This window comes from Carcharhinus amblyrhynchos, chromosome 2 (genome assembly GCF_965287045.1).
Source record: "Carcharhinus amblyrhynchos chromosome 2, sCarAmb.v2.hapA, whole genome shotgun sequence".
NCBI lineage: Eukaryota > Metazoa > Chordata > Chondrichthyes > Carcharhiniformes > Carcharhinidae > Carcharhinus > Carcharhinus amblyrhynchos.
The window spans coordinates 89872758-89888935 of NC_137325.1; the positions used below are offsets into that span (position 1 = coordinate 89872758).

Genomic DNA, 16178 nt, shown 5'->3' on the forward strand with positions numbered 1-16178 from the left:
CAACGTCTTAATTCAATTTATGTCAAAAAGAAATGTCAGTAGCTACTGTAATCATGACCTACACTGAGACTAGCTGGGCAACCAAAATTATCTTTCTTCGTCCTGATATTTCCTTGTGCAAGCTTATAGTGCTTTTCTGAAATCAGATGTGAGAACACATGTTGGATGTTATAAATGACAAAATATTGGAGTTTAATATTCCTTTTAAGGATCCTCATTTGTCCAGAATTGAACGGAGAATTTTTAATATTTAGAGAAACTTACTTCTGGATATATACCATTTCTAATTTCACTATTATTGTCAATATTTGAGGTTTTCTATTGAAATCCGTTGCCTCTAGCCACCTCACTTCCCGCTGCCAGCTTCTTGGTGAATTGGATAAATGACCATTATAAATGCATATGACTTGAAAATGAGTACATGTAGGCTGTTCAGCCATGAAAAGTATTGCAGTAAGCTTGTTTTGCTTTTAAATAATATTCGCATGCAAGCATTTTTCAACAAGTTGATAGAGTGCCTGGCTGATTTTTTTTTCCCCCTCTTACTTCAACCAGAAGTAATCATGCTAAATTTAATACCTCAGAACTTCACTTTAACTGAGAACAACTAGCCTCAGATAGATGAGAAACTGAATTTGTCAATATGATCTGTGGCAGATGATGCCGTTGCCCTCTGGGTAATTGGACAAGCTCTGAAGAAGAATTTAACTGAATTTCCAATCAATGCTGTAATGTTAAGTGCTCAAGTGCTAATTGATGTCACTAAACAGTGATCCATGTGTAGAATCTGTTGCTGCTGAACATTACAATTTGGCTGGGTAGCAGTAAAATATACATCAAACTTTTGTGTATGACAAAATGTTCCTATAAAAAGGCTGAAGTCATGCTGCTGTAATCTTGTACAGCATACCAGCTGATGTAATTGGTTGTCATCCTAAAAGTTTAAAACAATCCCTCAAGCATTTTGGATTATGTAAATCCAGATTTAAAGTTCACAAATTCAGTTCAAGTTCTTGCTCCACTCTTCGTGGCTAGTTGTATTGAAGGTACTCTCTGGAAATGTTGGTTCATTGGATGGTTTATCTCCTTATTACAACATGAATTACTCAGGCAGCATGGTTAGTGCAGGTCCAGAGGGCCTGTTCCTCCATTGCCATTTTCTTTGTTCTTTACTGCAATTACATACTTTCATCCTAGTGTATTCACTTCTTACACACAATTTTGCAGTATTGATATATATAAAAAACATATATTTCGGACTGTTTCCAGTTGCATGATGTACTGTTCTTAATGTGGCGGAATGTTTTTCAAAGTTACTGGATGATTATTGAGTAAGTTTATAGTTAAAATGAATACCTTTAGCAGAGCAAATGATTTTCTCTTACAAATTGTGAAGTGTTAAAAACCATGTCATTAACACAGTACGTCTAGTGTTTCGTCAGAAGCGTTCTGTGCAGCTTATTTGTTCCATAATGGGCTTCCTGTTTAGACAGAATTTTCTAAAAAGAACTAATTGAATGCAGCTGTCAAAAAAATAAGCCTTGCTCTCTTTAACCATAATCCAAATCAAAGTATACTTTGTTTGATAGAATATTTATTTTGCTGGCTTGTCCAGACCCTCCAGTTTGAAGAATTTGGCAACTGAGTTCCTTACGTCCTTGAAAGTTAATAGTGGTTCCAGTATATAATAAAAGTAACAGCTTCAGCAAACAAGAATCATTCTATTTTCATTACTTTTGGCATGGGTGACAATTGGTACATTGAAAACTCAAGTGTTTGCATACCTGTTAAATCTTTAAGTGATGACTTGAGGTCTTTTCCCTTTCAGAGACGCCATGCCACGTGACACGACATATCTTTTTTTAATGGGAATATATCACCACTGTGTATCAGAATACTGGGTTCCAAACAGATAAAACAAGACTTATTTATAATATTGGCCAGAGTTGTCCAGCTGTTCACGCCAGTGGGATTCTCTGGTCCTGCTGCAGTGAACAGAAATTTGGCTGAGCGCCGAATTCACTGTCCTCGTTGGCATCAGCAGCACGGCATGAACAGCCAGAATATCCCAGCCATTGTTTATCTACCATTTCTTCAGTAACTTAACACCCAAAATAAGAGCAACTATGAACCAGCACTTCAGCTTTCAAATAGAAATTGCTTTTTGAAGGCAGCATAGTGAGAAAAGGATTGCCTTTAAGATTGTGGGTGACATAGTTTTTTTTAATTGCGATGAGCTCTCACTGTTTTTAAATTTATTCTTTGATGATGCGGACACTGCTGGCAAGGCCAACATTTATCGCCCATCCTTAATTTCCCTTGAGAAGGTAGTGATGAGCCACCTTCTTAAACTGTTGAACTCCATGTTGTGTAGACATTCCCAGAGTGCTATTGGCCAGGAGTTTCAGTTCCTAAAACTGAAGGGATGTCAATATAGTTTGAAGTTGTAATAGTGAGTGACTTGAAGGGAAGTTGTAGGTGGTAGCGTTCCTATGCATCAGTTGGCTTATCCCTCCCATGTGATAGACACCATGGGTTTGGAAGGTGCTATCAAAGGAGCTTTGGTAAGTTGCTGCAGTGCATCTTGTAGATAGTACACGTTGCTGCCTCTGTGCTTTAGTGATGGAGAAAGTGAATGTTCATCTTGGTAGATGGGGTGACAATTAAGAGTAGTGCTTTGTCTGACTGGTGACAGGCTTCTTGAATGTTGTTGGTGCTGCACTGATCCAGGCACGTGGAGAACATTCAATTACACTCCTGACTTGTGCCTTTTAGATGGTGGACTGGCTTTGGGGAGTCAGGAGGTGAGTTACTCACTGCAGAATCACCAGCCTCTGATTCTGTTCTTGTAGCTACAGTATCTATATACCTGATCCAATTCAGTGACCCCTCAGCATGTTGATATGGAGTGATAGCAGCGATGGTAATGCCACTGCATGTCAAGGAAAGATATTTAGACTCTTTCTGGTGATGGGTATACTGCTGCGAGCCTACCCTGCATACTAAGTGACCTCCAACTTTGCAAAATACGATGGAGATCCCAGTGCATTTAGAAATTCTGTCCAGTGTTATCTGAAAGAGGTCCATGTTTTTTGGAAGACTATCTGAAGGTTACTTTCGAGAAGTACATGTCACATTTCGTCAAAGTGTTTGGAGAATTCTACAGTATGTTGACCAGGAGAATGTCTTTGGTAAAAGTTCTTTTGTGTATCATGGATTAAACCAGAACTTACAAGGCTGTGGTAATCTTTCAATTAACAGCCATTTCCATTAATTTAGAAACATCTGACATAATGCATAATAGGGTAATAGTTCAAAGAATAAAATTGATGAATGACAAATAAAATTGCTCTGCTTTCTTCCAAAATCACTGCATTGTTCTGAGGCCTTTATGTTTGAACTTTTGGTGACTTCAAGGATTATAAGTGCTGATAAAATGTTATCACTGTCCTTGATTTATTGAATCCATTTGCTCTCTGCAGGTATTCAACCTTTCTGAAAGGAGATATGACCTCGCCAAGCTTAATTCTAAGGTACAAGATTATTTTGAAGTTTCCGATGGACCTAATCTCTGGTTAAATCATCCAAAACTTTCATTTCAGTTCTGTGACTGTCTCACGCTGCTGTTTGCTAATTAAAATATAGAATTACTTATCTTTTTTTCTGTCTTCCTTTATGTTTTTTGATTCACCTAACCCTGCATTCTGTCTGCCAAAGCTTCTATTTATTAATTTTCTCACTATTTGAGCTGTTTTGCACACTTCAAAAACAGAAAAACAGTTTGGAAATCAGATCTTCAAGAATTAAAGTCTTGTTGAGAAGAATGAGAGGCGAACTTGTTGAGACATCTAGGATTCCCAGGGGGCTTGAGAGGGTAGATACTGAGAGGTTGTTTCCTACTGTGGAAGAGTCTAAGACCAGAGGGCATAATCTAAAAGTTAAGGGTCTCCTATTTAGGATTGAGATGAGAAGGAATTTCTTCTCTGAGGATCGTGAGTCCAATGGACTTATTTACCTCAGAGGGCTTAGAGGCCGAATCATTAAGCATGTTCAAGGCTGAGATGGACAGATTTTAATCAGAAAGGAAATCAAGGGTTATGTGGGGATAAGGCGAGAAAATGGAGTTCAGGATTATCATATCATAGAACACTACAGCACAAACAGGCCCTTCGGCCCACAAGTTGCGCCGATCACTTCTATACCTACTAAGCCATAGACCTATCTATAACCCCCAATCCCATTAGATCCCATATACTCATCCAGAAGTCTTTTAAAAGACCCCAGTGAGTTCACCTCCACCACCACTGACGGCAGCCGATTCCACTCACTCACCACCCTCTGAGTGAAAAACTTACCCCTAGCATCTCCTCTGTACTTGCTTCCCTGCACCTTAAATCTGTGTCCTCTCGTAGTGACCACTTCAGCCCGGGGAAGTAGCCTCTGAGAATCCACCCTATCTATTCCTCTCAACATCTTATAAACCTCTCTCAGGTCACCAATGATATCAGATCAGACAGATATCATTGAATGGCCTACTTCTGCTCCTACTTCTTATGGTTAAAATAGATTGGAGAACCCCAATTCTCTATTAAAATGCAAGGGCATGTTGTCAGGAAAGAACCAGTTTTTCCCATCTGTGAATGATTAATAAAAAATTCTTCATCACTGATTAAAATATGTTTTTGTCCAATAAATATTGCAATTTTATTTAGCAATGACGGCTGTTTTTCATCTGCCCTGTTCCAAAATGGGAACAGTACAAAGAAAGATTGCTGCTAATCACTTGCTCCATGTTACTCCTGGGTAGAACTACATTCTTATGTTCCCCCATGGAATTTTTGGTTTCTGCTAAGGCCCGTGCCCAAGAAGGATGCGTCACTCTAAACTTTCCTGCAAGTGGATGTCAAAGAACTCTGAGAGCATATTTCTTGTAATGGTGCTGGATGCAATTCAGGTCAAACTGCCCTATGAAATATTGACTCTTAATCTCCTGTTCAGGTTCAGTCAGTCTTAACAGGCAAGCTGATACTGTAGAGATAGGTCTTCATATTTGATTTTGAATAACAAATATTTCAGAAGGTTGAGAACATGTTGCGGAATGCTCGGTTTACTTTACACGTCTCGATGGCAGATCTGTTTATTACTGTGTCATTTATGCCTCACCCCAGTTCTCTTGCAGCAATGTGGAGGCAGACTGGCAGCAAAACACACAAGCCTCTTGGCTTGCTATAAGCCACAGTTGAGCTGATATTCTTCATGGCCATGCTTGTGTTTTCACTTCTTTATCAACTGCTCCCACAGCCTCTACCAGCTCCTTGAAAAGCAGACTGTTCACAGTACCTGTCTTGATGCTTGGGACACTGCAGCTACCCCTAGCCATGCCACAAGCTGATTCACATATGATAGTGCCTTTAAATTAACATGAAGACCCCCAACATGAAATCACAGTTTCTTATGCACAAACCTCAAATTAATGAAACAGCAGTTGATCAGAAAGTAGCCAGATCAAGGTTCTGTCCCTGAATTTCCTTGCCTTTATGGTGCCTCCTGCACTATAGTAATGACAGTAAACACTCTCACAACACCAGGTTAAAGTCCAACAGGTTTATTTGGTAGCAAAAGCCCACTAGCTTTCAGATCGCTTGCTGCCCCTTCATCAGGCGAGCCCCAATTCTTACCTCACCTGATGAAGGGGCAGCAAGCACTCCGAAAACTAGTGGCTTTTGTTAATAAATAAACTTGTTGGACTTTAACCTGATGTTAAAGAACAAAGAACACTACAGCACAGGAGACAAGCCCTTCAGCCCTCCAAACCTGTGCCGCTCTTTGCCCAACTAGACCATTCATTTGTATCCCTTCATTCCCAGTCTGTTCATCTGGCTATCCAGATAAGTCTTAAACGATCCCAGCATGTCCGCGTCCACCACCCCACTTGGCAGTGCAGTCCAGGCCCCCACTGTGTAAAATACGTCCCTCTGATATCTGAGTTAAACCTTGCCCCCTTCACCTTGAACCCGTGACCCCTCATGATCATCACCTCTGACCTGGGAAAAAGCTTCCCACTGTTCACCCTATCTATGCCCTTCACAATTTTATACACCTCTATTAGGTCTCCCCTCATTCTCTGTCTTTCCAGGGAGAACAACCCCAGTTTACCCAATCTCTCCTCATAGCTAAGACCCTCCATACCAGGCAACATCCTGGTAAAACTTTTCCATACTCTCTCCAAAGCCTCCACGTCCTTCTTACTGTCAGACTTCTTAATGTGCTTACCCCAGTCCAACACCAGCATCTCCATATCATGACTATAGTAATGATTCAGAAGAAGTGGAAACACTGAAGATATTGGCAATGCAGCGTATACTTGTGCTCCACACTTGCTGGTCCAAAACAACACGGTTAGAAAAGCTTGGTTCCTATCCTAATGATATTTTACATGAAAGGAGGCATGCTGATCATACTTAGTATTATTTTCTTCAAGTCTTTGACCCTTTGACCTCTACATTCCTGCAATTTTTAATGTAGATCAGGTCCTCTGATGGGCATATTTCTCCTGCAATAATTAAATGGGTTGCCATTGATGGAGAAAATGGACCTGCCCATGATGTTTCAAACTATTTCATTGTTTCCATTCTCATTGGTGAAATAAAGAGGAAGATTATCAATTTTGGCTCTATATAGGAGAATGCATATCGTGTTGCTAAAGAAATACAATAAATGTAGGAGTACCAGCAAAATTTATATTTTATCTGATTTCAGCTTTCCATCTGTGCTTTCTCATACAGCACTCTGTTCCCTTCTTTCTTCCTGAATACATCTTATGATTTACAATGTTTTCTCCAATGATCTTTCACATTTACATCTTCTATATGGCAGTTAACCTTGGTGGGGGTTTTTTGTTTCTGTTTTAAAAGCTTTCTGTCTTAAAAATGTTTCTAATTTTTGACCCCTTCAGCCCAGTACACAGTCTTTGAATCACCTTTATCAATGTCCTTAATCTTTAAGACTGCTATAAGTCACCTCAATTTTCATATTTCTGTTTTTCTGTAACAGCTCAACATATTCAACCTTTCATCATAATTTTAATAGTTCCCTTGTTACACTGACTTTTACCCTTTTCATTTCTAAGAATTTGAGAAATTTCCGTTCTTTTCAATGGGTGATCAAGTTGGTTAAAACCACATGTTTTAGGAATTCCCGTTACTTTCATTGGGAATTTATGGTCATTTTTTCCATTTTAGATGTTAAACTCTGTCAACACAAATGGCCCCTTATACATTAAAGTAACCTTTTCTTTCCAAAAATGCTTTTATAAAAGCTGTGATTTTGTTGAAAGTAATGGTTCTGGTTGCAAAATGGTTAAGAGAAAAAAGTGCATTTATCTTTGTTATTTATTACTTCACACTTGGAGGTAGCTCTTTAAATGTATTCTGAAGGGTGATAAAATGCAGTCTGGCAACTGTACTATTCATGTTATTCCAAAATATTTAAAAGCATTAATGCTCTGCAAACATTCCATTTAATATTGCTAGTGAGCCCACCAGTTTTATGGTTAATTGATGAAAATGAACTTTTGTTTTTACCAACTTGAGACTCAATCCTTTAAATTTTCTTGACATTTTAATGAAGTGTTGCTTTAAAACAAGGTCCACAATCTTCATGACTGCTTTACCAGATGTCTGTTGTTAACCCTTGGAAAAACTAAAATTTGCTTTATGTTTCAGGTGATGGATGTTGGTTGGCCTGACCTTCATGCACCACCACTGGATAAAATGTGTACCATATGCAAATCAATGGAGACGTGGCTAAACAGTGACCCACTTCATGTGGTGGTTATCCATTGCAGAGTAAGCATATTCCACACTATTGCTGCACTTTTATATTTAAGTCTGTTTGTTTTGTATGTATTTGTTTTATTTAGTGGAACTTGGTTTTGTCTGATTCCGTTTTTTGAACACCTGAACAGTTTTTGCTGCTTTGAAAATTGACATTTTCTATCATGCCACAGAAATAATTTTCCAGTATTTTCTGTGATTGGAAATGTCATTCAAAATGATGGACATGGCTGTTTTGAAAGTAGTCAAAGACCTATCGTCATTGCAGTCAGCTAAGGGAAGGTAGCACTGCCCGAGTTAGTGGTGGAGGCAGAGACTCTAAACTTTTTTTAAAAAAGTATCTGGATCTACACTTTAAGTGCTGTAAGGTGCAGGGCTTTGGGCCGGATGCAGGAAAATGGGATTAGAAAGCGCATCTGAGTGACATCGGGCTGGCGTGGACAAGATGGATGGAATAGCTTCCTTCTGCACTCTAACTTTTCTATAGTACTATGGAGTATATTTTTTGTACTGTTTGTTTTAGTTTAACTGCTTCAAGCTCAAATGCAGCATGGGTGCATGAAGAATTAAGTTTTGTTTGCATTATTTTACCAATTTTTCCTGGTTACAACCTCAAAGAAATCACTTTGATTCAGGTACTAGCCAGGATTGAGTAAGGTTACAAACTTAGTTTGTGACAAATCACGAATAGGATTGTGCTAGGGACCTGTCGCTACAAAAACTGATTTGAGATAACAAGATCTTATTTCTTCTTGGATCTTTATAGATTCCAGAGGGAGGGAGGGAGTGAGAGATAGAGAATGTAATCCATCAGTCGTTGCTGCCTTCAAAGCCAAGTCTCAGAGATGAAAGGACAATTTCTTTCACCCTAATGTATCACCTAGTCCTATACAAATTTAAATTGAAGTGTTTAACTCAACATACTGAATAAAAGCAATTTTGTTGTTTACTGAACTTGATTTGATCCGTAGTGGGTGTTGAATTAGCCAGTTTCAGCACTGCAACAAAGACTAAGGTGGGTGGCGGCGAGGTGAAAGTGGCACCATGACTGGTTCCTATGTCGTAATAAAAGCAAAAACAACAAAACTGTGAATGTCAGACATCTGAAATAAAAACAGAGAATTCTGGATTATCTCAGCAGGTCTGGCAGCATCTGTGGCGAGAGAAACAGAGCTGTAGAAGAGTCATTTGGACTCAAAACGTTAACTGTGTTTCTCTCCACAGATACCTCCAGATCTTCTGAGTTCATCTTGCGCTTTCTGTTTTTATTTCTGGTTTCTGTGTTATCAGACAAGGAACAAGAAATGTTGACCAAATTATTTTCCCTCGTTGGCTTCCTGGAAGGCACACCAGTGTGGAGATGGGACAAGAAATGCTTAACATTTGAAATAATTGAATGTCAGGGTTCATAAATAATGACCTTTTTAGGTAAAGTACTGTTGAGAGGCCAACAACTGTGCAACCGTATTTGATCATAGATCACCAGTCAGGAAAGGAGGACAATACCTTCAAAAATCAATTGTGTTTATTGTTTTTGACTCTGACAAGCCAAGTGCAGTTATGCATTATATATCTAGAGTATGAAAGTATTGTGTTTGAAAGTTTTCTAAAATAGGTCCTTTTACTAAACATGAAACTTCAGAAATGTTAACTTGCGAAACGAATGAGAAAGTATTTTAGACCATGAATGTTTTCCTTGAAGTTTTGCTCTCATTCTTCTATGCCTGTCGGTTCTCCCATATTTGGAAGAAATCAAAGGTTGTATCTCAGGATGGATTGATTTTGCAACTGTATTCCATGTGTGGCGTCAGTGCTGTGGCAACAAGACAAGTTGTTTATGACAATTATTGCACGCTAACATTTGTATCAGTCCCATTATGGCAAAGAACTGAATGCCATTTACTCATAGAAACATTTGGTTCATCAATCCTGCTCCGCCATTCAGTTTGGTCATGGCTGATTCTCTATCTCAGTGCCATACTTCCACACTCTCCCCATTCTTCTGGATGCTTTTAGTATCTAGGAATACACTTCCTTATTTATCTGTGGGACATAGACATTGCTGGCTGGCCAGCATTTATTGCCCATCCCTAGTTGCCCTTGGAGAGCAGTTGAGAGTCAATCATGTTGCTGTAGACCAGACCAAGTAAGGTTGGCAGATTTCCTACCCTAAAGAAAATAGATGGGTTTTTCTGACAACGAACAATGGTTTCATAGCCATCAGTAGGTTCTTAATTACAGATAATTTTTACTAAATTCAAATTCCACCATCTGCTGTGGCAGGATTCCATCTCTGGGTCCCCAGAAGATTAGCTGAGTTTCTAGATTAATAGTCTAGCGAAAATAGCACGAGGCCATCGCTTCCCCTTGGTTTGGCCTCTATAGGCTTCTGTGGTAGAGAATTTTGTGTATCTTGTCTTTTGCACTTTTTAAAGAAATATTTGAACATTTGTGTTAGTTGTGCAATCCCTTCGTTTCTAATGATTGCATAAAACATTGCTGTTCTATCAGCTCTTCAGTGACCAATTTATGACGAAAACCTTACCATGTTAAAACCAGTTTTCTCAGCTAACTTCTTGTAACCTTAAGTTGGCAATTTTACATTCTTTTGAAAGTGAAATTTATGCTTTCACACCAGGGTAAATTGGTAGTCCTCCTGTTTAAAGTTTTTAAAGCTTATTTATTACTGTCACAAGTATGCTTGCATTAACACTGCAATGACGTTACTGTGAAAATCCCCTCGTCGCCTCACTTGGGTGACTTTTCAGGTACACTGAAGGAGAATTTAGCATGGCCAGTGCACCGAATCAGCGCATGTTTTGGACTGTGGAGGAAACTGGAGCACCTGGAGGTAACCCACGCAGAGACGGGGAGAACATGCAGACTCCGCCCAGTCAGTGGCCCCTGCCGGGAACCTAACCTGGGTCCCAGGCACTGTGAGGCAGCAGTGTTAACCACTGTGCCACCCCATGTACAAGCCCATTCAGTGAATGTTGTTGCATTTTTTGACATAACAGGCATCAAAGGCAAGCTTTATTCACTCCTTACAATATATGTACACGTGCTTTTCCTATTGGGATATTTGTTGACAATTTAAATTCCCCCTTCGCTCCCCGTTCAGCAATTGCCCAGAGATATCAGCTGTAACAATCTTATGACAACCACCAGTTAAACTCTGCCAACTGGAAGCAGGCTAAGAAGTAAGCCTGAAACTTTCTAGACTGGTTTGGTGCAACATTATGGATTGCCTCTATGCAACAGGGCATTGGGAGAGTCATTTCTCATTCATTCACAAACAAATCAGCTTTAGAGTGTTTCATATGAGAAATTCAGTTGCAATTACATTTTTCCATCGGATTCTCATTTGCAGTATTATGTAGGAAATAGAAACATAACAGGAGTAGGCCATTCATGCCATTGAGCCGATTCCACCATGACATTAGATCAAGCATGATATAAATATCTGTTCCATCCTGCTTTCATAACCTTACCCAACAAAAATCTGGCAACCTCAAGTCTTCAAAATGTTCATTTGCCAAGCAGCTCGAGGCCTTGATTTCCAACACCTGTCATGTGCTCTGCACTTTTCAAATCTTTAGGGTGTGGCTATTAAACTCTCCAAAGAATTCTGGCTCATTACAGACTGGTATTCTTTTTTTAATGCGTCAAAGTGCTGTGGAAATTTCATTATATAATATATTTGATAGCACAGCTGGAGACCGAATATGGTTGTATGAATGTGGCCACTTCACGTGGCTTAGGGCACCTGGCAAAGCATCTTGTTTGTACAGTTTTTGAAATTAAAAGAGTATTCAATGGAGTAGAATGACCTACCAAATAAAGGTCAAAATGTTCTTGTGGGTTCAACTCGCCTAAATTTAACTTTTATCGTAAGATATTAAATCCTAAGTTTCAAACTTGTTTGTTCATTACTTACCATTTTTCTAATCGTTAAAGCAAAGATAATTTCTTCATTATTCTCCTTTTATCATGCAATGAGATAGATAAATAAAGGGAATACTGTCAGGAAATCAATTTATAAGATTTCTCCTGGCAGCTGTGCAAGAGTCATATGATCCTCTCCTACTCACACACCAATCAGTCACTATATGTCAGTACCTCATAGTTTACCCTTGAACTGGAGCTGCAGATCCACCACAGTAAATAACACTAATGCCAAAGTAAATGCTGGAGATGCTGAAAATCCGAAATACAAACAGAAAGTGCTGGACATGCTCAGCAGGGTCAGCAGTGTCTGTTGGGGGCATCAAGTGAGTTAATGTTTCAGGTCCGTGACTTTCTTCAAACGGGAAAAGAAATGTAGCAGCTTTGGAGCAAGTACAGATGCAGGGAAAGGTTGAGAATCAGAGAATCCTACAGTGCAGAAGGAGGCCATTTGGCCCATCAAGTCTGAACCAACCACAATCCCATCCAGGCCCTATCCCCATGCATTTACCCTAGCTAGTCCCCCTGACACTAAGGGATGATTTAGCACAGCCAATCCATCTAAGCAGAACATATTTAGACTGTGGGACAAAACCGGAGCATCCAGAGGAAACCCATGCAGACACAGAAAGATGTCATAAAACTTTGTGTACTTTTGATTGTACGTGGCACTGGTAGAATTAAGTGCCCTAGAATCATGAACATGAAACCGCAGAACAGGCAACAAGGGTGATTAAGCATCTCCAAAGGAAAGCTCTGTTAAGAATGCTGATCACCCACAGGACTTGTAACAAAATGTTCGTGTCATGTGTTCAAGTTAATATTTGGGAAAGACTTGTAGGCATCATAAAAGGTAACTTCTGCATGATTCCAGCTGTATTCTAATTAGTTTGTGAGCAATTTTTAAATTAATTGCTGGTGCACAACATATAAAATGCTTTGGGAGAATAGGGATACAATGTAAATCATCTGATATTTGGTGGAATGCTGTACTAAAAGCGAGAATTGAGAACGGACTCGTGGGGCAAGTCTTAGATTTCTAAGTCAGTGAGATTCAAGAGGTGCAATCTTTCAAGAATGTGGAATTGTTGTATTCATCTTGGGAATAATGTTCCATTTCCTGTTCTATTGTCTGCTACAGCAAACTATTCTCTCTTTTGTGCTGGCTTTCATGGGAACACTGCGATAATTTGTTTGCAATCTCCTCTACTCTTTTGGAAGTTGTAACTGATTTTTGTCAATGCCTGGACTTCTGAGGAAAGTAATTAGGCAGTCTGATTTAAAATTTAACCCCTCTGAGACCTCACTAAAGTTGGAAGCTGGAGTACAGTTAGCTGTGACACATTTGGCTAAGTGATAGGCTGACGAAGGCAGTGTATGGAACATCAGTGTGTTTGATCTCCATTTAAAGTTAGCATATAGTGCCTTTTGTGCCCAATTAAAGCAAAATATATGAAATCACAATTTGCGTACTTCATGCTATTATTCCTTATTTTCTTCAGCACCTACAAAGTTTATAATTTGCGCACATGAGGAATGAATCGTGCAGAAGTATAGATCTGAAGATTTGTTGCTTCATTAATACATAGCATTAAATAGAAAAGTTCTAGTTTGGTTTCAATAGCAATTGGAGTGCTACCATATCAACTACAGTATCTCTGTTAATGCAAGAGTGAAAGAACAACTGGATTATGATTTTCTGGCTTCTCCTTGAAAACATGTTCATGTTCAGTGAGGGTACAGCTAAGTTTCATTGCCTTGTCTCAAAGCTGAATAATCTACTGAAACATCATAGTAAAGGCTGACATAGGAAGAATAGCAATTTGACCACATGTACTGAAGGCTGTTACAGTTGGGGATGGGTACGAAGTAAGAGTCAGTTTATTCCTTTTACTTTCTTCCCCAGACCTCTCTTTCAGTTATCCCACCATCACAGTACGTGTGACGGAGAAATAGTGAGTGATACTGCCCATTGTTTTTTTTTAATATGACATAAAAGTCTTCAGGCCCCAGAGAATCCCCCATCGCTGCCTTCCGTATGTTTATGCATCTTCAATATCAGTTTCTGAGACAATAAACTATTTGCATTGAATAGTTACTTGATAAGATGGAAAACAAAATAATTGGCAGTGTGATGATGCTATTTACTTTATTCCTTCATGCCATGTGGGCATCGCTGGCTTGACCAGCATTTATTGTCCACCCCTAAAGGCATTTAAGAGTCAATCACATTGTTGTGGGCCTGGAGTCACATGTAGGCCAGACCAGGTAAGGATGGCAGATTTCCTTTCCTAAAGGACATTTGTGAACCAGATGGGTTTTCATGACAATCGCCAATGATTTCATGGTCATTAGATGTTTAATTCCAGATTTTTATTGAATTTTGATTTTTAGTGAATTCATATTTCACCATCTGCTGTGGTGGGATTCAAACCTGAAGCCCCCAAGCATTACCCTGGGCCTTTGAATTACTCGGCCAATGACAATACCACTATGCCACTACCTCCTTTGATATAATATTTAAGTTGCATTGAATGGGGATTCTGTTCATGCACATAAGGAACTAGGCAAACACTGATGATGGATCATCTGTTCCTGGAATGCAAGACTGTCTTCTTACAATAACTCCTACTGTCATTGCGTTTTATAGAGCAACATGCATTGATCATGTCCATTCAGCAAGGAGAGATTTGGCAACGTGCCTCAGATTTCTGAACAATTGAGCTGAGATATCTCGCACCTGGCTAAGACTGGGTGTTAGGGCTTGCCGACTCAAAAGTTTGAACAATGTTTATGCTATTTTGTTTGATTGGGAAGTTTTATTAGCTCATTCTTGCCCTTTATCATTTTGAAAATACTGCGCCTTTAGATATGTGTGCTCCAGAAAAGCACAAATCCATGTTGGAAATATTAGAATTGGGAGGAAATGCTTAATTAATTTGCAAAGAGATGTTTTGTTTATAACATATTTCAATAATAATAGATTTGAATTAGAGTTGGAGAATATTTGCTTTGTTGGGAGTAGTCATGCAATTTAAGGCATTTAAACCATGAGAAGGAGCTGAATCAACATTAGGTGGGTAGCTTCTTAATCCAGTGAGGTTCTGTGCCACCTTCTTTTCACTCTGGGTTAGTCTTTTTTATTTGTTCATGGAATGTGTGTGTCACTGGCTAGGTAGCATTTTTGACCATCAGGGTCAGGGTGTGCTGCCTTATTGAACTATTGCAGTCCATGTGGTGTAGCCATACCCATAGGGCTGTTCAGAAGGAAGTTGCAGGATTTTGACTCAGTAACAGTGAAGGAACAGCAATATAGTTCTTGGCTAGATTGGTGTGTGGATTGGAGGGGATCTTGCAGGTGGTGATGTTTCTATGCATCTGCTGTCCCTGTCCTTCTAGGCAGTCGAGGTCGTGGGGTTGGAAGATGCTGATGAGGGAGCCTTGGTGAGTTGCTGCAGTGTATCTTGTAGTTGGTGCACACTGCTGCCACTATGTGTTGGAGGTGGAGTGAGTGAATGTTTATGGCGATGGTTGGGGTACCAATCAAGCAGGCTGCTTTTTCTGGATAGTATCGAGCTTTTTAAGTGTTGTTGGAGCTGCATTCATGCAGACAAATGGAGAGTATTCTATCGTACTCCAGAGCTGTATCTTCTAGATAGTGAGAGGTATTGGGCAGTTAGGAGGTGTCTACCATCTACAAAATAGATCTAATATCACCAGATGTATTATCTCTGGATCAAGCTGTGGCTGAATGAAAACAAGGCACTGAATCTGTTTGACCTGTCCATGTGTGAATGACTAGATCAGCTAGAGTACTGATCACTGTGATGCTAATGATTTTTTTTCTTAATTATGCATGGATTTAACACTTTGGCAGGTTATCAATTTGATGTGCAATTTCAAATAATGCGATATAACTTTCAGGAGAAACATGTTTTCTCTAAAGTAATAACACTTCCAAGTGTGCTGCTTTTCTTGAGGTTATTTTTGCAGGTAGTTGTGCAGTAAACGTTTTGTTAAAAGCTTTAAATGGGAGAGCTGGGCTAACTATATATTTATTTCTGCATTTTATATTGAAGCATTCCATTTAGAAGAAACCATAGCCAGAGATCTCCTAACTTACCTGCGGATAGGAGTCTCTAGTTCTGCTGCAGTGAGCAAAATTTTGGCTGAGTGCCAAATCCTCCGTTCTCGCTCACAGTAGTGGTGGGGCATCTGAGATTGGACAGTCCCGCTGTATACAGTGGATTCATCCAAAAATTTGAAGAAGTGTTTCCCTGCTCGCCTAGTAGTTAGTACTCAGCTGATGATACTGGATTTCAGTTGCTTCAATACTTCAGTTGAGGAAGGGAAGAATGGTAATTAGCTTTCAGTTCCATCTTTGATATTAGTCCCTAT

General features: G+C 39.4%; 1 protein-coding gene across 5 annotated transcripts in view; it reads left to right on the forward strand.

The window, feature by feature from the left end:
• tns3 (tensin 3) overlaps positions 1 to 16178 on the forward strand; it is a 408973-nt gene that overhangs the window by 263909 nt on the left and 128886 nt on the right. For all 5 annotated transcript variants that reach the window (XM_080209166.1, XM_080209150.1, XM_080209158.1 and 2 more), the window contains 2 exons: positions 3483 to 3533; positions 7725 to 7847. In XM_080209166.1, the coding sequence (XP_080065292.1) occupies positions 3483 to 3533; positions 7725 to 7847 (174 nt within the window). The remainder of the gene's footprint in view (positions 1 to 3482; positions 3534 to 7724; positions 7848 to 16178) is intronic.